Here is a 23904-nt window from a genome sequence, read left to right as displayed (position 1 = left end):
TAACATAAGACTGAGTGAAAGTGTACAGGAACTCTTTGTTTTTAATTCAAGCCTTCTGTAAATCTAAAGTTATTCCACACAATTTCTTAAGGCAATAAAGGATAAAGTGATACAGTAACCTCAAGAAAAATAATTGGAAGTAATTACTACATTGGGTTCAATCCATGGCACTACATGGACAAAGCCAGGTATTACCCTTGCAACAAGAGTTACAACCACAACAAAAGAAAATTATAAACTGATATCTCAAATGAGTAGAAAAGGAAAAACCCTTCACAAAATATTAGCCAAAAAAAAAGTCTGCTTTCTCATCCACCGTGTAAGGATCTTAAAAGTTGACACTCCATTATAGCAAAGACAAAACTTAACAAATTTAAAAAAAAATCAAGTCATTTTAGGATCTAAGAAAGAAGTAAGGTTGTAGAGCAAAGTGCTGCCCCAAAACTTAAGAGACAGGTAGAGGCAGGGAATCACAACTTATAGAGCAGAAAAGGAAAGCCTGAACTATAATCAACAACTTGCTAGAGGCTCAATAGCAGGTCCACAATTTGGTCTAATGCCTGAACTCTAAGAGGACCCAGTACCACATACCTGTGAGTTTTACCTCTAGGAACTCTATCAGCTCCTCAAAGTGAATATTAAAGATCAAACATTCCTCCTACTTTCAGCAGTGATAGAGGGAAAGTGAATTATTTTGAAATCTACTAATCGCATTCTATTCATCCTAACAAGTCCAGACCTCAGGAGAAGCTATTTTATCAGAATCTAACTTCTTGGGGTTTTATCAGAATCAGATCTACCTGGAAGAAGGCAAATGCCCAATTCCTGCTCTCTTTAGCCTTCCAAGTTGGATAAGGGAAATACCCAACTTCTACCCACAGTGGTCATTCTCTCCCATCTGCAGATGGGGGCTATGGGAGAACTGAAAAGCACTGGTGACGTACACAGTCCAGAGGCACAGAACTGCCAAAAGACAGAACTGATTACCAAAGGAAAGAATTGTAGGGAATTGAATATTACTCAGCATTAAAAAAGAACTGAGTTATTTTACCATAGAAAGACATAAACTTAAATGTACATATATTATTCAATGAAAGAGCTGATCTGAAAAGGCCTGATACATGATTCTATGACATATTGGAAAAGACAAAACTATGGTGACAGTAAGAAAAAAAGTAACTGATTGCCAAGGAAATAGTGGTAAATAAAGAGGCAGAACTGAGAATATTTTCTGGATAGTGAAATTACTCTGTACAACAATGATGGAAATGTCACTATATATTTACCAAACCCATAGAATATATGAAAGTAAATCCTATTACAAATTCACTGATTAGAACAAATCCTTTACATTGTGGTGAAGATATGAATAGTAGGAGATGTTGTATATGTGTTGGGCTAAGGGATATACAAAAACTCTTCATATTTTCTTTTCAGTTTGCTCTAAAAACTATTTAAAGCAAACATGCATTTATATGCAAAGATGCATATGTAAATCTAATCCAGCTCACATAAAATGATACCAATAGCAGGAAAATAAAGTTAAGAATATAAAATTTTATGAACAGGGAGCAATAGTACCAGTGGGTAAGGCACTTGGCTTGCATGTGGCCAACCTGGATTCAATCCCTGGCATCCCAGATGTGGTCCCTAAGAGCAAATCCAGGAGTAAGCCCTGAGAACCTGCCAGATATGGTCTGAAAACCAAAAAAATAAGTTCTAAGTATCTACAACTTAAGAAGAAAAAGAGCCAAAACAGAATGCATACCGGCTCTGCATGAAAATAAAATAAATGATAAACTAGTGTAATCATGCACCTGAAAGACACAAATTTAAATCTCTGAAAGATGGGACTACCTGAACCTTGAAATACAAATGTTTCAAATGTTAGTTTATCTGTTATCCAAACAGAAATAAAGTAACATCTGCTAACATAACTAGCAGAAATAATACGCAATATAAACAGACCTTGTATTTCCAGATAATGGAATTATTGGATACAGACTATGAAGCTACTATACTTACTATGTTTAAGGAGATAAAGGCCAAACTTGACATTTCAGCAGGAAACAGTAAACTGTAAAAAGTGATATAGCAGATTTGAAAAGGAATCAACTAGAAGAAACACAAGAATAGAAAAACACAAAACAGTCATTAAGAACTCAATTCATGGGGCCAATGAATCTGTACTTTTAAAGCCTTCCCTAGGTAATCCACTCTTTGGGAACCCCTTCCACAGGTAGACTGGAATAACTCATAGAACAGACTCATTATTTATACACCAAGAACCTGAACATTGCCTGCTATTTGTGCACAATCTAATGTATGCTGGTAAATTATGTTTTTGCTGAAATGAAAGTCAGTCAATATCAGGGAAGAATCAAGGTTAGCTTCAAAAACTTTGTCCTCCAACTTCTGCTTACAGTTTGCCAAATGTGAATTTAGCCAGGGAGCTGGTGGCAGAAAGATACTCTATCACAGCTGGATACCTTGGGTTCTGTAGCTGAAGAGACCCACCCGAAGTGAAGAGCGTGGGAGGGAAGAGTGTGAGAAAAGATAGACTATTAATTCAAAGTGAGGTGAGGGGAGTCGGCAAATAGCTCCTGAAAGTAGCAAAATACGAAGACTGGGGGAAAGAAAAGGTAGGAATTTCTCTCCAGAAGATAATGTCAAGGTCAAAATAGCTGGTCTACTTTATGCTACCTCAACCTGAGTTTTAGTGGAGAATGAGAATGCTTCTAAATGGTTAGATAAACATTAAACCCACATCAGTAAGCAAGCTTCGTGCTATGAACCACTTATGGGCATAAATGGGAGAAACTCACTGTATGGACATCTCTACCACAAGTTTAAGTAAGCCCAAACTAAAAGGTTCTTTCACAAAATCTGAGCTAAGGGCCATGGAAACCAACATTTTGGAGTTGAGAAGGTTTGACTGCTTTTGATGCCTTTACTTACTCTAAATTTTTTCCAGAATCTGTGAATAAAATAATAAAACTTAATTTGAGCTTAACTGAAATCCTGGAATAAAACAACTCATCATTCTCTAGCATACAGAAATTGCCTCACTAAGCTTCATTTTGGCAAAGTTTTCAGCCTAATTTTGTTTATTTAGTCTAATTTGAAATCAAATATGTAAATCTGACACACAAAAAGAACATTATGACTTTGATACCCAAATAATACTTACTAATGAAATCAAATAACAGGTATTTTCACACTGTAACACATTTCCAAGACTCTGTCTGATTTAATAATAGAAAATTAACTGCCCCATATCATGCCCTGTCCAATTTGAGAAAATACAGTTTTACATTCTCTTCACTTTTGTTTAATTTAGGTTCTATCTGTGGCTTACGCTTCTCTTTCCCTTCCCCAAATCACTGATCTTGAGCTATTATGAATTCTGTTCTCAAACCTCTAATCACACAACTTAACTTCTATGAAATCTATTTATTGACATATAAGTAGGACATAATTTATCATTAACTATAAATAAATAAAAAAAAACATAAAAATAGCTAGAAAGACATTCACTTTACTCATCAGGTAATAATAATGCATTGTAGCACTGTCCTCCCTGCGTTCATCAATTTGCTCGAGTGGGCACCAGTAACATCTCACAACAAACTGTGAGACTTGTTGTTACTGTTTTTGACATATCGAATACATCACGGCTAGCTTGCCAGGCTTTGCTGTGCGGGCGAGATACTCTTGGTAGCTTGCCGGGCTCTCTGAGAGGGGCGGAGGAATGAAACTCGGATCGGTTGTGTTGGCCGCGTGCAAGGCAAACGCCCTACCCACTGTGCTATGGCTGCAGCCCCAGGTAATAATAGTAAATAAAAGTGAATTTAAAGTATGCAGGACTGGGCTGGAGAGATAGCACAGCGGGTAGGGCGTTTGCCTTGCACGCGGCCGACCCGGGTTCGATTCCCAGCATCCCATATGGTCCCCTGAGCACTGCCAGGAGTAACTCCTGAGTGCAGAGCCAGGAGTAACCCCTGTGCATCGCCAGGTGTGACCCAAAAAGCAAATAATAATAATAACAAAGTATGCAGGACTGGGGGTTTAGCTCAGCGGCAGAGCACAAGCCTAGCATGTGTGAGGACCTGGATCAAAGCAGTAATGCCAAAACAGATGATATGTAAAGGTGTAACAATGTTAAGAATTGTTCAAAAGTCAACACTGAACATAATCCAGTCCCTCCATAAATTAACAATGAAGTATTACAGCAGCTCATTTTTGTAGTAGTGAAATTTTATAGCAAAAGCATCGATTTTTGAGCATAACTGAAACTAATCACTGTTTCAAAATTCTCTAATGCTATACACACCAGTAATCAGAAACTTAGGCTCTAAAACTTTCAATATTATTTAATTACTGTTTCAAAGACCTATCCATAATTTTACAACAGGGTATTTTTACAACAGTAAAAAATGTATAAAGCAAAGATTTAACTGGGGAAAATAATCTACACTACACTATAGCACTATCCTCCCATTGTGCATCGATTTCCTCGAGCAGGCACCAGTAACCTCTCCATTGTGAGACTTGTTAACGATTTTGGCACATCTATTAAGTCACAGGTAGCTTGCCAGGCTTTGCCATGAGGGTAGAATACTCTTGCTTGCGGGCTCTCCCAGAGGGGTGGAGGAATCAACCTGGTCGGCAAGGCAAAGGCCCTACCCTCTATGCTATCACTCTGGCCCAATCTCTACTATAGTCAGACAATTTGATGTGCTTAGATTAAGAAATTAGTATCTTAAAACTTTTTTCTTGCCTATTAAAAGTTACATTGAAGTGATTAAATTTCTCAACTAAAAAATTCACTCAGAAAAAACAAAAGTAATGAAAAACCTGAAATATCACCTAATCTTACTTTTTAAATTTAGAAAGGCAATGCCAAAAAACGTGCCTGGGGGCAGAGAGATAGGACAGGGCTTGAGGTCCTTGCCTTGCAAGCAACTGACCCCACAGCACAGGAACTGTCACCCAACACTGCCAGGAGTAACCACTGAACACTGCAGGGTATGGCCCAAACATCACGACTCCCCACCACCCACAAAAAGTGCCTAGCAAAAAAGATTCTACTGTCTTCCGTTGTTCATCGATTTGCTCAAGCGGGCCCAGTAACATCTCCATTGTGAGACTTCTTGTGTGTTTGGCATACTGAATACATCACAGGTAGCTTGCCAGGCTTTGCCATGTGGGCAAGATACTCTCAGTATTGTCGGGCTCTCCGAGAGGGGCGGAGGAATTCCGTCAGGTTGGCCGCGTGCAAGGCAAACGCCCTTCTGCTGTGCTATCGCTCCAGCCCAGCAAAAAAAGATTACTTGTAGTAAAAGACTGGGGCAGTATGACATAAATAGGGTACATTCAATCTGATGTACATTCATGCTATAATTATATAACATGGTACATTTGTAATTTTCCTCAGTTGCAGTTTATGTCATAAAATAAACTATGTAAACTGCATTCTAACTTCGATCTCTTAGGAAAAGCAAAAACCTTATGTGAACTGAACTATAATATCCTGAAAAACTTTTTATAATTAATATATGGAATTTTTACATGGCTCACCAACTGGTTCAAAAGGCCACAATTCAAAAGGAATTTCACACCTGCAAGAGAACACACGTGATAACCCTCATAAAATAATATTATGAGTATTAATGTGATTTGGGAGCTGACTGTCCAATAAAATGCCAAACTTGAGTCAGTCTGACTTTGCAATTATCCTGTTTTTATTTCTTTACTACAATATTGAATCATTAGCACTATATATAATTGATGAAATCTTTTAAAAAGTTTAGTGCAAGAGTTAATTAAAAAAAACTTTAATCTGAAAATATATTTTACATATGGACTTCAGATACATATGAAACCTGTAAGTGCAACACGTAAGCTAAATAACAAAATACACATATACGGGCATATACTGTGGCATTTTATCATTAAAATAAATTTCAGGAAAACAATGCTAACATTATGCATGTAAAAATATGTGTTTCTCACTCAAAACAAAAAATTTAACATCTAAAAATGTGAAATAAAATGAATTAAGACATAACCCCTAAACTATTATATTTTATATAGAATATAATGGTTACCTATCAGTAATTTAGAGAGGAAAATGTATACCAACTCTTTCCTATGTAATTACACTTGTTTCCACTAAAAAAAAAACTCTGACCCCCAAAACATAACTAGAACATACTTAAGCACATGAAAAAATTCTAAATATCTTCTTTTTAAAAATTATCCTACAAAATGTTATTCTTCCATAACCTTTTTGTAAACTTTACTGTTCTGCCATTCAAAAAGAAAGGTCTTTAGAAACTTCAAAAGAATTTTTTTCTAGCACTTCTAAGGCTCCCTTACTTTTCCAGACAATTTTATACTATGCTAGCTACCTTTATCTTCTACAGCTGTAATAATTTGAAATCACAATAGCTTAAAATGCTACTTTAAAACATAATGGATATGTCCTAACATTCTTCATGGTATTACTGGGAAATCCTCAGTTTTTATGATTTCAAACACATAACATATACTTGAAAGAGTATATAACTAAAAGATATAAAATACAGTATTATACTCACTGTTTTACAGAACTTAAAAATTAAACAAATATTTTAAAGTGTTATGAAGTATTATTCAGCTATAAGAAAAGATGAAAGCAAAATTTACTGCTACATTCGATATGCCAAACACAGTAACAAGAAGTCTCACAATGGAGATGTAACTGGGCCTGCTCAAGCAAATCGATCAATAATGGGAGGACAGTGGACAGTGGATGGATAGGCCTTGAGAGTATCATGCTTAGTGAAGTTAGCCAGAGGAAAGGAACATACACAAAATATCTCTCATACTTTGGATATAAAGAAACATAGTAGGGGTATACTCAAAGGCAACAGAAGGAAATCTTCAGTAGGAAGCTCCCAAGGGGGAAGAAAAAGGGGAGATTGGACAAGGGAAGGGAAGACACTGGACAATGGTAGAAGAAGTAGACACTCTCAGGAAGGGCGTGGTAAGAGGTAGTATTAATAGGGCTGGAGCGATAGCACAGCGGGTAGGGCGTTCGCCTTACAAGCGGCCAACATGGCCGACCCGAGTTCGATTCCTCCACCCCTCTCGGAGAGCCCGGCAAGCTACCGAGAGTATTCGATATGCCAGACACAGTAACAACAAAGTCTCCAATGGAGACGTTACTGGGCCCGCTCGAGCAAATCGACGATCAACGGGAGGGCCTTTACCTTTACCTTACCTATCATTAATATTACTGTAAACCTCAGTGCCTAAAATAAAATTTTAAAAAATAGTAAAAAAGTGGAAAAAACACAAAGTTGTAAATTTATTGATAAGTACAATTATAAAATTAAGCCCATCTTAAAAACCAACAATTGCAAAGGAAAAAGACACAAAAGTTAAAAGGAGAATAGAAGATTCATGGAGAAACACGGAGAGAGGCAGAAATATGTGCCATCACATGGTGAGAGAAATACAATAGTGTGTTAAGAATAAAAAAGACCAAGAATGATCCTTGAGCATAGTTGGGTGTGGCCAAAAATATAAACCAAAAACAGCAGAAAATGGTCGAGAACAAAAACTTCAATATTCATCAAGCCTCCCAAAAAACAACTATTACCATGAAGGTGACACCAAAATACACACTATCTACACATGGTAAGAAATTTCAAAAATTAAAAGATGTACCTAAGAGAAATCAACTGTAAAAGGCTAAAAAGGAGGCCAAAGAGGACAGCAATCAATTTCAACTCTAATCCCTCTTCCTAGATGGAAATAAAGTTGTTCTTTCCTTGACCATTTAATAAATCTTTGTACATTATCTACAAATAAAAGAATATGAAGCCTTAGATTTCCAAAAATAGCCAGTTAAAAACATATACATATCACTGCACAGATCGTTATCAACCAGAAATTTGTTTATAACCACAGTAACAAAATACTGCAGAATATTAGTTTATATAAATATAAAAATCTACATACACGCGTTTTTAAAAACTTAAGCCAAGAATACAAATCTTCAATAGCAAGACCACTGTTTTGCCTCTAGAGGGCGAACTTGGCCTTCTGAAAAACTCTAGACAAGAGAAGTTACTTTCAGATTTTACCAAAACTGAGAATTTAAGATGTCGAGATAGCAAATATTTCCATTTCTTGGATAATAGTGCCTTTAGTGTCTCAGTAAATTTTTTAGGATGTCCCCTAAGCCAAACAAAAATAATTGTTTAAAATAATTGTGAGTTATATCTCATAAGTTAATAAAGATTTATGTCTTAAACAACAGCCACTTGAAAAAAACACATACTTATTAAAACTTTTATTTCATTCCTAAATAATCACAATTAATTACTAATTGGACATACGAAAGTATTGTACATTTACAATTTTACAAATCTTCAAAATAGATTAAATGGCAACATCCTCATTTCCTGTTCCATACTGACTTGCACACAGCTTACCAAGACAACCTCAGGAAAACCAGACACACCAAATTATGATGCCACAAAAAAAGAATTGTCATTTAATATTAAAACTATGTACTGGAAGATGATGCCAGAGAGACAGTACCACAAGTAGGGCGCTTGCCTTGGTCAAGCCAGGTTCAGTCCCTGATACCACAAACAGTCTCCCCAGTCCTGCCAGGAGCAATCCATGAGTGCAGAGACATGAGCACTGAGCACAGATGATATGGTTCCAAAACAAACAAAAAGAAACTGAAAACAAACAAACTATGTAATACCTTAAGCCAACAATTCATACTACATTCTACAGATGTAGAATGTTACCAAGTTTACCAAGGTTTTCCTGTATGTGAGCTGTATGTAGTAAAGGAGGTGCTTTGACACACAACTTGGAAATTAAGTTGTATGTCAAAATTGTATAGTTTCGTATGTCAACCTGTATAATTTCAGAAGCTCTATATACTAGACAATACTGTAATTACTTATAAATAGAATTAACTATAATAAACAGTCTCAAAGATTTAAAATTTTTTTCTATATATTAATTAGCTCCATGTAATTGGGGTAGGAGGTGGTGGCCACATCAGCTGGTGCTTAGGCGCTACTTCAGTTTATTATCTAGGGTGATTCCTGGCAGTGCTCAGAGAACCACACAGTGGCCGAGATCAAACCTGTGTCTCTCAAATGCAAAGCATGCATACTAGCCCTTTGAGTTTCTCTCCAATCCTCAATGTGCATATTTCTATGTTAGTCGTACTTGATCTAATAAAAATTGGGAAGAAAAGAAAATTTATTATTAACTACAACCTCTCAACTTAAAAATGCTGCACACTGGGGCAAGAGAGATAGTATGGAAGTTAACAAGTGCTTGCCTTGCATGCTGCTGACCACAGACTGAACCCCAAAACTTTGAATCATCCCCTAAGAACTGCCAAGAATGAACCCTGAACACAGTGTTCAGTGTCAGCCCTGAACATCACCTTCTCCCAAAATCTGCAAACTGATATATTTCCCTAGTTTCCAAATTTCACTTTTCTCCAACTACTGAGCAATAAATTAGTTATCAAAGGAGATCTGAAGTTCTTAAGAACTCAAGTATATGACAGCGCTATGGTTAATAAAAGAATTTACTAAGTTATTGGATAGGCTGTACGACCATCTACTTCACAAAGTTCTTAGGTTTAGGCAAAAAAACAGGAAAAGTGACCAAGAGTCCAACCTCCTCAGAATCTAATCGGTTTTTGTTCTTTACTTTTTCATCAGTTCACAACTATCTATATTCATAAAATAACATGCTACTGGCAAATGCTAGCAAGTTCTTTAGAAATCAAAGTATGTGAAGAGTCATTGACTGTATATTTTTTAGCTACACAATAACTCAAAAAATAAATCAATGAATCAATATTCTATGACTTCAAGGAGCTTTCACAACCTTAAAAAAATGAAAATCATTATTTTTAAATTAAGATTACTATAAATATCTATAATCAAAAAATGTGCATTCAGAAAACATGAATGAAAGTAGAACACAGTTAATTATCAAAAAGAGTATTATAAAAACCTAACAGAACTTACCTGCTGGATGATTTTAGAAGTTCTCTGAAGATTTTCTCTGGGAGGGACTTTACCAAATAATTTCCAACCAGGAGCACTATGGACAACTGATTTAAGTTCCTTTGTCCTTTTGGGGAAGAGGTTTCTGAAATACATGAGAAAAGTTACATGAATTATATATATTTTGGGTAAGTAGAGAACTAATTTTTTGCTGATTTTGTTTTGGGGGCCATACCCTGTGCTGCTCAAGGGTTACTCTTAGCTATGCACTCAGGATTTACTCCTTGCAGTATTCAGGGGACCATATGGGATGCCAGGGGTGGAACCCGGACTGGCCGTGTGCAAGGTAAGCATCCTACCCACTTAACCATTTATCCAGTCCCTGTTTAATTTGTAAATTCTGTTTATACCCAAGACATATACAAAACACTTTCATTGCTATTGTTATTAGGGCCTGAGCAATAGTACAGTGGTATAGTGCTTACACATGCTGTGTCTTATCCTCAGCATCCCTTCTGAGGTCCACAAACCCCACCAGGAGTGATCCCTGAGCATGGAGGCAAAAGTAAACACTGAGCACCACCAAGTGTGACCCAACCAAAAAAAAAAAAATTGTTGCTGTTCTGTAGTACCAGGGATCAAACCTAGGGTATCATACCTACTAGGCACACTCTACCACTGAGTCATATATCCAGCTCCTAAAATATTATCTACTTATACATACGTTAAGATTCTATTAAATTGACCTAACTTATATAGAAATATTACAAATCAAAAGACGCTAGCAAATCAAATTGAGAAAAAAGTGACCACCATAAATGAAGTATAAATTTTTTTTTGAATCAGCGACAAAATATATTAGAATTGACTACACATTTATTTGGCAAAGCAGTAGTAAGGGGCCAGAAGGGAGCCAGCAGTTAATGTGCATTTGTAGGTTAGATTCCTATATCACATGGTCCCCCAGCATCACCAGGTATAGCCATGGCGGTCATGTCGAGCACCTGGATTTGGCCCTGGAGGTTCCCAACATTGTAAGTGTGGGTGTAGGCCGGGCCTCCCTGGCACCACAGAACAGGCCCAAGCAGCATATCCTCAGGCTCTCACAACTGAACCACTGGTATAGTTCACTGCAAATCTCCAGTAAGACTGCTATAAATCCTGAGCACTGCTTGTAAGTGTCTTTCCCTCCACCACCCCGAAAAAGTAAAACAAACAGAGCCTGGAGTATTAGTAGAACGGGTATCACAAAAATACAATGGGTAAGGCAATCACCTTGCACATGGTCAACCTAGGTCTGAACCCAACATCCCATATGGTTCCCTGAGCACCAACAGAAGTTATTCCTGAGTGCAGAGCCAGGAGTGATCACTAGGTGTAGCCCCCCGCACCCAAAAAAGAAAACAAAAACCAACAGTTGGGGGGGGGAGCTAAATGAACCTGTATAAAGTGGGTAAGAAATTGTATTTAAAAATACATTCTCCAGGGGCTGGAGCGATAGCACAGCGAGTAAGGTGTTTGCCTTGCACGCAGCCAACATGGCCGACAAAGGTTCGATTCCCAGCATCCCATATGGTCCCCCGAGCACCGCCAGGAGCAATTCCTGAGTGCATGAGCCAGGAGTAACCCCTAAGCATCGCTGGGTGTGACCCAAAAAGCAAAAAAAAAAAAAAAATACATTCTCCAGGGCAGAAACGATAGTACAGTGAGTAGGGTCTTTGCCTTGCACACAGATGACCTGGGTTCAATTCCTGGTACCCTATATGATCCCCTGAGCCAACCAGGAATAATTTCTGAGTGCAGAGCCAAGAGTAACTCCTGATTACTGCCGGTGTGGCCCCAAAACCAAAAGTAAATAAAAGGTCACACATTTAAAAAAAAAACTTCTTTGGGTAGAGAGATACTACAGGAAACTTGCCATGCATATATAGAAAACCCTGGTCTGACCCCTGGCAACACAGATATTTTCCCCGAGTATACCAAATGTCATTTCTGAGCACAAAGCCAGACATAGCTCATGAGCACTGTCACGTCTGACTCAAAATTCAAAAGAAAAAAAAATCAGAAATACAATCTTTAGAAAACACTGTTAAATATTTTCTGAACTTTTTTGGTTTTTAAAAAAAAAGTATCTTGGATGGGATGGGGGATGGGAGGGTGGAGGGATACTGGGATTGGTGGGGGTGGAGAATGGGAAGTGGTGGTGGGATGGGTACTAGATCATTGTATAACTGAAACCCAAGTACAACAACTTGTAAGTCTACAACTGTACCTCATGGTGTTTCACTAATAAAAAAAAAGCAGAAAAAATGTATTTTGGGGGCTGGAGCAATAGCACAGCGGGTAGGGCGTTTGCCTTGCACGCAGCCGACCCGGGTTCGATTCCCAGCATCCTATATGGTACCCCAAGCACCGCCAGGAGTAATTCCTGAGAGCAGAGCCAGGAGTAACCCCTGAGTATCGCCGAGTGTGACCCAAAAACCAAAGAAAAGAAAAAAAAGTATCTTGGGAAATCTTAAAGAGAGTCAAGCCACCACTAAATTATCCCAGCTTCACAACTCCTAGGACACCTCCAAATTTCACTCTACTGACAGTCTAGTAGAAGCAGAGCAAGTTTGATAGGAAAGTTTCGTAGAAGCCCCCTAACTCAATGAGAGAAAACACTAACACAGAAAGCTCAACTAGTATCAACAGTCTTAGGAGGTCTTCAGATAATGACTTTAGTAATGCCACAGTGAGATTAAACAAATTTGTTTGTTTTTTAACAAATTTCACAAACTTTCTTTTACTGAAGAATTTTTGATAGTTCCATTTTCCATTTTGTTGTAACAAGCAACATAAATTATTTTGTCACTACTAAGGGGGCAGGCTTGAGGGGTGGGTGGGAAACTGGGGACACTGGTGGAGGGAAGTTCACACTGGTGGTGGGATTGGTATTGGAACATTGAATTCCTGAAACAACTGTATTATGAACAACTTTTTAAATTATGCAACATTTTTTTAAAAACACATCTTGGGACTGAAGAGATGGTACAACGGATAGGGCAACTGCCTTGCATAGGGCTGACTGGATTCAATCCTCAGCACCTCATCATCGTTCCAAGCCCCCCAAGCAGTGATCCCTCAGCACAGAGCAGAAATAAGCCCTGAGCATCACCGGGTATGGGCCCAAAAAAGGAGGGGGAGAGGGAAAGGCATCTTCTAATTACCTCAATGTGTGTGTGTGTGTGTGTGTGTGTGTAGAATTCAAGTAATTCTCATCATGAACCCTATAAGATTTTGAATAACCAGAAAAAACTACTCTAAAATTTATATTAAATAATAAAAACCCAAAAGTGGTCATGATACTTTGGAAAAACAGAGATAATACTACATCTCAGTAAAGAAATAATAATTATAAAATGGTGCTGAGACCTACTGTTACTAATATAAAGAGACAAAATTTAATGCCATTGTCGTGCCCAAATAATGAAGTACTTATATATAAAACATAGCATGTTTGGTTTGATTTGGGGGCCACATTTGGTGGTGTTCAGGGCTTATTCCTTCTGTTCTCAGAGATGACTCCTGGTAGAGCTTGGTGACCATGAGGTGAGAAGTATTGTCCCCATGGTAGCCACATGCAAGGCCTGCATCCTGCTCACTGTACTATTTCTCAGGCCCCAAGTTTTAGAAATTTTACACAAAATATAGAAATAGTAATTTTATAACCTCACAATAGAGATTCTAAAACTCTAGAAGCAATTAACATCTTTTAAACTTAATTTAAACTGCAAAAATGATAATTAAGGGCTTTAGTTCTAAAGGTACCATTAACATTTTATATAGTTTAGATAACAAAGGAAGAAATCTAGTAATACTAATTTAATGACAAAGTAGTAATACTAAGGAACTTTCTCAGAGTTTATATTGGTATAATTACATGTACTCACAACACAGAAACTGGTTGTATGTACCAGTGTTTCTCAGCATTTTTATAACCATGGACCCCTCTAAACTTGTTTTCCTTCCTGTGGCCAATGTGCCTTGCAATCTTACAAGCTGGTCCCTCTATCCTATGAATTGGCCCTTCTTTCTTACCAGTTGGCCCCATAGTCTCTTGTAGTGGCCCACCATTTACAAGATTTTCACCTATGGCTCTCTTGGCACTTGGAACATGGCTAACATAAAGGTCATATGGATCCCAGTTGAGAAATACTTGTACATAGTACCATCTAGCAATTCACTCTTATTGACATTCTTCAGAAAGATCTGGGTATGTGTACTATTAGACAAGTGTATAACACTCAAGGCAATATTGTTCAAAAGAAAAAGAAACTTTAAGGAATTAAAAAAAAAATTAACGCCCATGGACCACCTCCACTGCCATGTAAGCTCATCCACCAGCCTAGTTCCAGAGATTCATAAAAAAATCTCGAAAGAGATCAACTAGCCACAAAAACATCTCAGACACCCGTACTTGTCTGAGACATTCGGGGTACTCTCGGGGGAAGGGGGATAGCACCCACCCAAACAAAGCCCTGGCAGCTGCTATTTCCCATACCCCAAAGTCACCACCATACCTCTGGTGGAACTCCATCTACTCAGGACTGAGTCGCATAGAGAAATTAACCTGCTGAAAACTAGGTACATAGGTAATTGTAACTGAAAACTCCAGATCTTCTCAGCTGGAGAAAACTTAAGAGTTGGAATGGGCTACCTCTCCCCCCACCATCTCCACCACCCTGTACTTCAGCAGTCACACCTCCACCCCAAAGCCACCACCCAGTTAAAAATTTAACTCCAGCTATGCCGCCTAATCAAAAATTCTGGATTTCCTGGAGCATGCAGCTGATATTTGCAGCCACACAATATCTCCGAACTCTACAACACTGTCAATCCAGTAATAGCACCAAAGATTGGATGGGATTAACGTAGAAACCAATCCATCTTGACTAACAAAAACTTTAACATAGAAGGCTTAACTTATAACAGCATCTTAGCAAATTAAGTCAGACAAGGATTTAATGTCTCCATGGTGAGATACAACAATTTTCACTAATTTTCTTCTACGGAAATATTTTTGATCATTCCAATAGCAATTAATTGATAATAACACTGTAGCACTGTCCTCCCATTGTTCATCAATTTGCTCGAGTGGGCCCAGTAATGTCTCCACTGTGAGACTTGTTACTGTGTTTGGCATATCGAATACGTCACAGGGAGCTTGCCAGGCTTTGCCATAATACTCTCCATAGCTTGCCAGGCTCTCCAAGAGAGGCGGAGGAATCAAACCTGGGATGACCGGGTCAGCTGCATGCAAGGCAAATGCCTTACCCGCTGTGCTATCGCTCCAGCCCAATTCATAATAAGTAACATAAAATAAACTATTGTGGGCCTGTTACAGGGGACAGGCTTGAGGTGTGGCTGGGAAAACTGGAAACAGTGGTGGTGGGGAGGTGACAGTGGTAATGGGTTTCATGTTGGAATACTGAATGTCTGTAACAAGTCACCATGAACAACTTTGTAAACCACAGTGTTAAAATGAAGTGTGGGGATAAAAACAATATGTCAGGTTCACTGTCACTGTCACTGTCCCCCCGTTGTTCATCGATTTTCTCGAGCGGGCCCAGTAACGTCTCCATTGTGTTACTGTGTTTGGGATATGGAATACGTCCCGGGGAGCTTGCCAGGCTTTGCCGTGCAGGCGAGATACTCTGGGTAGCTTGCCGGGCTCTCCGAGAGGGGCAGATAAATCAAATTCGGGTCGGCCATGTTGGTGGCATGCAAGGCAAACACCCTACCCGTGCGTCAGGTTAAGACATGATTATTACCATAATAGATCCAAGTACTATAGCACTGTCCTCCCATTGTTCATCGATTTGCTCGATTGGGCACCACTAACATCTCACAACAAATTGTGAGACTTATGATCCAAGCACAAAATAAAATTTAATACAACATATTTCATGTTCCAGAGTTGAAAACTTACTTACAAAAATGAGAACAGGCATTTGATCATACTGTACTAAGTGGTTTTAATTTCCTTATTTACATAGGAGAGCCTGGCAAGCTACCAAGAGTACCTCACCCTCATGGCAAAGCCTGGCAAGCTACCCGTGATGTATTCAATACGCCAAACACAGTAACAAGTCTCACAATGTTGCTGGGCCCGCTCGAGCAAATCGATGAACAACAGGAGGACAGTGTCAGTGACATAGGTTAAAACCAAATAGCAATCATAAATTGGCTTTTACTGATTTATTTTCTGACCATTCTATTTGCCATTTAAGTTTTGTTGGAGCAAGTGATACGAAGTACATTTGTTATGTGCCTACAAGGGCAGGTAGGGGTCGGGAAGGAAACTGGAGTCATTGGTGGAGGGCAAGTCACACCGGTGATACCGTACCACTATATACTGAAATAGCTATTATGAACAACTTTGTAAATCACAGTGTTTCAGTAAAAATACATTTTTAAAACGCAATTTATCACAGTGACATGAGCATCAACACTACTTTTATAAAGAATTTCTCTTTGGAAATGCCTTTATTAATAACACTTAAGTTTCCAAGCAAGCTACTGAGAGTATCCTACTCGCATGGCAGGGCCTGGCAAGCTCCCCATGGCATACTTATATGTCAAAAACAGTAACAAAAACATGCCCATGACCCTGAAAGAGCCTCTAAAACGGCACCATTAGGAAGGGCGAGTAGGGAGAGGCTGCTAAAATCTCAGGCTGGGACGAATGGAGACGTTACTGGCAACCGCTTGAGCAAATTGATAAACAAGGGGATGACAGTGATACAGTGAAGTTTCTAGTAAAAAAAATAAATCTGCAAGTTTTAATTTTAAAAAATCCCACTGACAGAAGAGCAGGAAACAAACTGTGGTATACTTGTCAATACCTAAATATATTATTATTCCACATAGAAAATGAACCAAAGGTACCCCCATTAACACGAAAAAAAAATCTTAAAAAATAATGCTGACCTAAATGAGAAACTGGGAGAACTGTACTTAACACAACATGTAGTACAGGACCTCAACCACCAAAGTTGAATACATATTCTTCTCCAATGCACACATATTCTCCAGGGTAGAACATATACTGGGGCATAATTATTGAGTATCCAATAAGGTCATGTTAACAGAAAATCATGTAAAATAGCTTCTCAGACCTTGACGCCATAAAGATAAAAATTATCCATCAAACAAAATTTGTGGAAAGCGCCAACATTTGAAAGTTGAACAATATACTGTTAAATAACTATTAAATCAACGAGGAAATCAAAGAAGAAATAAATTGCTCAAGACAAATAAGAATGAAGATCACAAACAGAAACTATGGGGCACAGCGAAAGCAGTACTAAAGAAGTTCATAGTAATACAGGCTTGTATCTGGAAACATGAAAAAAACCTCAAATAACCTAACCTCAGTTTGAGAAACTAGAAAAAAGAGCAACAACAAATTCTCCAAGTCCAATTCTATAAGGAGCCTATAGCAGTGGTTGAGTCTCTGTTCCAGGAATAGAGAACATCAGATCAAGCCTGAAGGCTATATAGACCAGCAGAATCATGTGGTACATAGTGAGAGGCCAGACACATATGCTTCTGATGGCCACTCACAGCCCATACGCCCATACTGGATTGCCTATGAATGGTGTTATAAATATCCAAATGGCCTTTGACAGAATAAAAAGCTCCCCACCCCTGATCTATGACCTTTACCTACAATAATCACTACCAATTATTCACTTGATGAGAATCATTTACTCTCATGAAAAACTAGAAAAAAAATTAAACTATGAATCATTGTACATATCAGATCTCTAGCTACTATTCAGAAACTTATAAATCACAGGCAAATGCTAAGTATATAAGAAACTTTTGATAAAGCCCTAGAAATTATCCTGCATCACAAAAAGTCTGCCAAGAAGTATGTATGTATGTGTGTGTTAATTTGGACTTCTAAAATAAAATCAAGGAATATTAACTTCTTAAGCCAAACAACAGAAAGATTTTCAAAGGAAATAGTTCTCAATAATGTTGCTGTAACTGTCAGGGATAAAAGGAAAAAAGAAAGAGAAATAACCTCCACAATATTAAAAGCACTAGTTCCAAAATTATAGTATAATGCTACAATCATAGTAAGTTTAGAATGTTTAAGTCCTCACTAAAATCACAGAAAAGAATGGGTCTGAAGCAATAGCACAGCAGGGAACGCGTCTGCCTTGCAAACGGCCTATCCGGGTTCGATCCAGCATCTCATATGGTACCCCGAGCAGGGCCAGGAATAATTCCTGAGTGCGTGAGCCAGGAGTAAACCCTGTGCATCGCTGGGTGTGACGCAAAAAAAAAAAAAACATTTAACTTACAGATCTAACAGATCTTGTTTACTATAAGAAATGTCAATAAAAAAATATGAACCCACAGATATTCATGATTGCTAAAGAAAGGTCATTAAATAAAGTTCCACATTAATTTCTTATGCAACTGAGAAAATGTGGAGTGGCTTTTCAGGTTATACTCTGTATCTCTTACACATCCACACAGAACTCTAATGCAGCTAAAAGCATACAACCATAACAAAAATTTATAAATACTGTTTTAAATATATGCAGACTGTATTAAAAACACCATTGCAAATGGGCTGCTTCTCTTGGTTAATCTTAAGAAGAGAATCAACACTTTATTAAACCTTGGAAAAAAATAATGGAAAGACAATATGGTAGTTAGCTTTTTAATTAAAAAGAGACAAATCTTATTTACATCATTTGAGTCTGTGCTCATGATCTTTTGAGGGGGTGGGGTGCGAAGAAAGCTTGGAGCCACACACAGCAATGCTCAATGCGGAGTTTATTCCTGGCTTTGTTCAAGGCTCACTCTTGGCAGTGCTTGAAGCACCATGTGAGTAGAGCACCATCAGTACTCTTACTAATGAGCTCAAGTCCCAACCCCGATCCTAGAAATAGAACCAGCGATGACTATATACAAGCTAGCAAGTTCTCTCTCTCTCTCTCTCTCTGACTTTGTCTCTCTCTCTTTCTCTTATCTGCCCCCACCTTCTTTCTTTTTCTTTCTTTTCAATGCTCGTGAGTTCTAAGGTAGCAGAACCTCCAACTCTTTTAAGAACTGACACACTGAAGATCACATGTCCTTCTCTCCCAGAAGGGAGCATAACATGGCGCTCGCCATAGCCATGCCACCAGACCCTGTGCCGGGCTGTTTCACTCGGGGTGCCCCAGAGGTGGACGGGTTAGAGGCCCCCCCTCCGTCCCAAGGGACCCAGTCCCGGCTGCCAAAAACCTCCAGAACCCAACCACTATCATGCTCAAGGCTGCTCCCCACACACTCGGCCAAGCCTCACGCACAATTGAATCTATTTCTGAACTGCACTGCTGCATTCGCGGCCGCATGACACGTCATAAGACATACTCTACCCACACTTTAAGAGAACCATACCACATTTGATGGGGTTCAAATAGTAGGCAACCAATCATAGAGGGAAATAGAGAGATGGATGGATCGATAGATACATATTTGCAGATAAATACACGAAAGTTCACAAGGCTCAACCTTTTAACAACATGTTAGTGATATCTTATAGAAGGTCTTAATGACCCCTGCCAACATAGAACAATCTTCACACTCTTTCCTCTATGGATACTTTTTTTGTAGCATTTTCAGCGGTTTTTCATAACAGACAATACAAAATATATTACTTCGGTTCTGCTTTGGGACAGGAATTGGGGTTTGGGATGGAAACACCCCAAATATGGCGGTGGGAAGATATAATGGTGGTGGGATTGGTGTTTGAATATTAAATGTAACCAAATATTGTGAACTACCTTACAAGTTAAAAAAAAATTTTTAAAAACTGACAAATTGGAGCCAAGGATATGGCTCAGAGTAGAGCACTTACCTTGCTTCTGTGCAGTCCCAAGTTCAATTCTTAGCATGTTCCCTGCCTCCCCCCAAAGTAAAACGTAATCGGAAAACCCCAGGACAGTGATGACTCAGTAGCAGAATGCCTACGTTTTGGAGCCACAAATTTAATCACCGTCACCTCACAACATTTCCAAATGAATGCAATCCTCAGTTCTGCAGATGTGAATCCCCACATATAAGCTCCAGTGTACTGCAGCAACAAAAAATAAAGAGAGGGGCCAGGGCAGTTAATAAATAAAAGAACTGGAAAAACATTTATGGAGTTGAGATAAAGCTATGTAACTTCCATTGTGTTTCAGACTATGGAATTTCACACTGCAGAAAACTGTCAAATCTTGAAACTTTTTCCCTCTAATGCCAGTGAATAAACACCAAGTGCCCAGATACACAAATGAAGTACTATACTAATGAGCTAAAACCCCAGCCCAAATGCGGAATCTTTTACTGCCAAAAGTAAGAACTTTAGAGGGGGAAAAAAAATGAGCTTTGTCCAGTGTTAACATCAATATGTCAATTTTGTCTTTTTATATTTCCTAAATTCTAATCATCACTTATAGAGTGTTGCACATTCAAAGGGTTTATTTTCCAAATAAGAAGTAAAAGTCAATCAAAGGAGTAAAGTCTTTTAAAAATTAGAAACCAAAACCTGATCTTCAAGCTGTCTCAGTAGAAACTGACTGCTAAGACACATCAAAAGTTTTGCAAAGTATAAGACAGTTTAAAAAGAAATTACCTAGTGATTGTGGAATGCTATAATTGTCTATATTATTAATTCAAGGAAGTGGCAATGCTGTCTCTTTAAAACACAATACTTTGGCTACTCTTGAGTATTCTGGATTAAAGATCTGGCATGAAGATTACTTACATTCTTTCCAAACCTCAATCAGTTTTCTCTCGAAAAAAACTTTCAGCTGACTACATATGAAAATAACATTACTAATACCTTTTTTTTTTTGCCAGCTCACAGGCCTTTTTAATTTTAAGAATTTTCTTTTTCAGCTACTTTCGGGTCTCGTCTGTTATTATAAATCCTAAAAGTTACAAAATAACAAGAATTTAATATGCATTTGTTTAATCTATTTTCCTTTCTTTTTCCTTTTTTCCTTTGGCCACCCCTGGCAGTGCTCAGGGCTGACTCCGGGGGATCAGGGGGTCACATGGGATTGAACCCAGGTCAGCTGCATGCCAGGTAGTCACCCTACCCACTGTACTTTCATTCTAGCCTGTAACTTATTTTCAGATATCATAACTGTCAGAAACTAAAATCGCAAATCAACATCAGTTACTCTTCATCAAAAACTATCATTTCAAAACTGAAGTGAAAGCTACTGGTGGGTAGAAAATATGAGGGGCTGGGACAACACCTGGTAGAGCCGGGAGCGCTTTTTGGTGGTGGGGACTGAATCGAAGTCAGCAGCATCCAATTCTGCTAAGGGGCCAGGAACCTGAGAGAGGAATCAGGTCACAGGTTCTTCACCAACTCAATGAACCTACCAAATGGGCTAGTGGAGGGTGGTGCAAAGCCATTCCAAATTGTATGCACAGTCTTTGGTAAATGATGTATTTATAAACATTTTTCTTGGATAGCTGTCTACAGAAATGTTTTTAGATATTTTCTTTAAGCCAGGTCTCCTCCAGCACACTTCCTTTACTTACAAGTTACACTTACTTGTTCACTCCCCTCCACAGAATGATTAAGACAGAAGGGCTTCACAATGATCCCTAATCTCTTTCATCCTATACATAAGCAAATGTGTTTTGATATTCATTTAAACAGTTCAAAGGTATCTATTAGTTTCTTCTTCCCGTTTTTCATGTCCATAAGGTGACATGTTATGTGGAGTTTTAATTTTCTTTTTTGGTGCCTGAGATAAAATAGTAGGTGTAATGAACGTGAAGGATGTATTATGCCACAGGATTATATTATACCATATCCCTAGCCATGTGTCTAATTTCTCTCACAGTTATTGTGTTTCAGGCAGTACGTGGCTGACAGACACCATTTTCGTTGTCGCTATTGTAGTGAGAGAACAAAACAGAATATATTTAAGGGGAAAACTTAAAAGTCATTATAATATATTCTAGGGCTGGAGCGATAGCACAGCAGGTAGGGCGTTTGCCTTGCACGCGGCCAACCCAGCCGACCCGAGTTCAATTCCTCCACCCCACTCGGAGAGGCTGGCAAGCTACCGAGAGTATCTCGCCTGCACAGCAAAGCCTGGCAAGCTACCCGTGACAAATTCGATATGTCAAACACAGTAACAAGAAGTCTCACAATGTTACTGGACCCGCTCAAGCAAATCAATGAACAATGGGAGGATAGTGACAGTGACAGTGAATATATTCTTGCATTTGTATGGCATACCTATGATGCCATATATAGGTACATCATAAAGGAAATGTCCGTGGCCTTAAGTTAATATAGTAGATATTCAGAGGGAAAGACAGAAACCATCAGAAGAAGAAGAATATATAAAACTACTTCTAAAACAAGAACAAGATCAGTTACAGGGAACAGAATATAAGCAAAATATTCTAGTCACTAAGAAGTAAGCTTTCTTTCTTTTTTCTCTCTTGAAGAAAACCTTTCTTCCTTTCTTTCCCTTCCCTTTGTTGTTGAGGGCAGGAAGATGATTCAAAGGACTGTAGTACAATGACCAGGGATTGCACAAACATTTGTGGTGCAGAGTCCCACATCTGGTTGTGATGCTCGCACACACTCAGCAGTACAGCTTGCTAGGATAGTATTTCAGCTGTAGTGCTTGCAAGTGTACTCATCAAGAGCTGCACTCTTAGTTGTGGAGCTCAGGCACATTTTGGTTATAGTGCTTGTCAGCGGTCACTGCAGTTCTCACAAACATATTCATACACATCTAGACTTGGTGCTCATACATCTTTAGTTATGGTATTTGCACACACCTGGCTGGGGTGCACCAGAGACTGCACAATGCTGCCAAGAAGGGAGTGGCGATGAGCTGGGCAGCAAACACTACCAAGACAGAGCACAACTTTGGGTTGCAACTGGGATAGAAAAAAATTGATTGTGGTGATGGTTTATAATCTCATGAAATAAAACACTCACTGAATACAGTCAGGAGGGATGATAAAGAGAATGCAGCACACAGATAGAGTCCTAGGTTTGAGACTCAGCACACAGAGTCCCAACAGTTCACAGCATTGCCAGGTATGGACCCAAAATCACAAGAGATAATAATAAAACACAAGAAGCAACATAAGGACATTGGTAGAAGGTATTGAGCACTTCAGTAGTAATGAGTTACATTTAACTATAGATCAAAACCACAAATGTTAATACCACCGGAACATGTTACTGAAACTGTAATTAAAAATTATTAATAAAAAACCTAAATACATTTTAAAACTATTTAAAACTACTTAATTATATACAATGAATGAGTTGTATGGTTTAAAAATCATTATCAATAAAACTGACATATTTCTAAATTTTTTTTTTAAAGTGACAGTCCATTAAAAGAAAAGCAAGACTATGTGGGTTTTATCCCCGGAATGTAAGGCTCATTCAATATTCAAAAGGAAAACGAGATGTATTTGACATTAAATCCACTCTTTAAAAAAATTCTTTTGAAAGTTCTAATTAAGTATACCTATAAAAACGCCTACAGCTAACACCATACTTAATGTGAAAGACCAATTGTTTTAGATATCAGAAACAAGGCAGGATGTCTACTAGCCTCACTTCTATTTGAGATTGTACAAAAGGTCATAGCCAATGCTGCAAAATAAAAAAAAAAATCAATCTTACAAATTAGGGAATACAAAATTCCCTAATATTTGCAAATAATATTATTACATTAACAATTCCACAGGCTTCATAACAAAACTCCCGGAATAACTAACTGTAGTAAGCTTAAGGATATAGGCAAACAAAAATAAACCATAATATTTTAAT

General features: G+C 38.3%; 1 protein-coding gene across 4 annotated transcripts in view; it reads right to left on the bottom strand.

Moving 5' to 3' along the window:
• TBC1D12 (TBC1 domain family member 12) overlaps positions 1-23904 on the bottom strand; it is a 92660-nt gene that overhangs the window by 55650 nt on the left and 13106 nt on the right. For 2 of the 4 annotated variants that reach the window (XM_056130450.1, XM_056130449.1), the window contains exon 2: positions 10065-10188. In XM_056130450.1, coding sequence (XP_055986425.1) covers positions 10065-10188 — 124 coding nt within the window. Of the gene's footprint in view, positions 1-2025; positions 2078-5580; positions 5596-10064; positions 10189-23904 lie in introns of those variants that run through there. The other 2 variants (XM_056130451.1, XM_056130452.1) reach the window with 2 other exon arrangements.

Source organism: Sorex fumeus, unplaced genomic scaffold (genome assembly GCF_029834395.1).
Source record: "Sorex fumeus unplaced genomic scaffold, SorFum_2.1 ptg000078l, whole genome shotgun sequence".
NCBI lineage: Eukaryota > Metazoa > Chordata > Mammalia > Eulipotyphla > Soricidae > Sorex > Sorex fumeus.
This window is presented reverse-complemented; position numbering and strand designations above follow the sequence as displayed.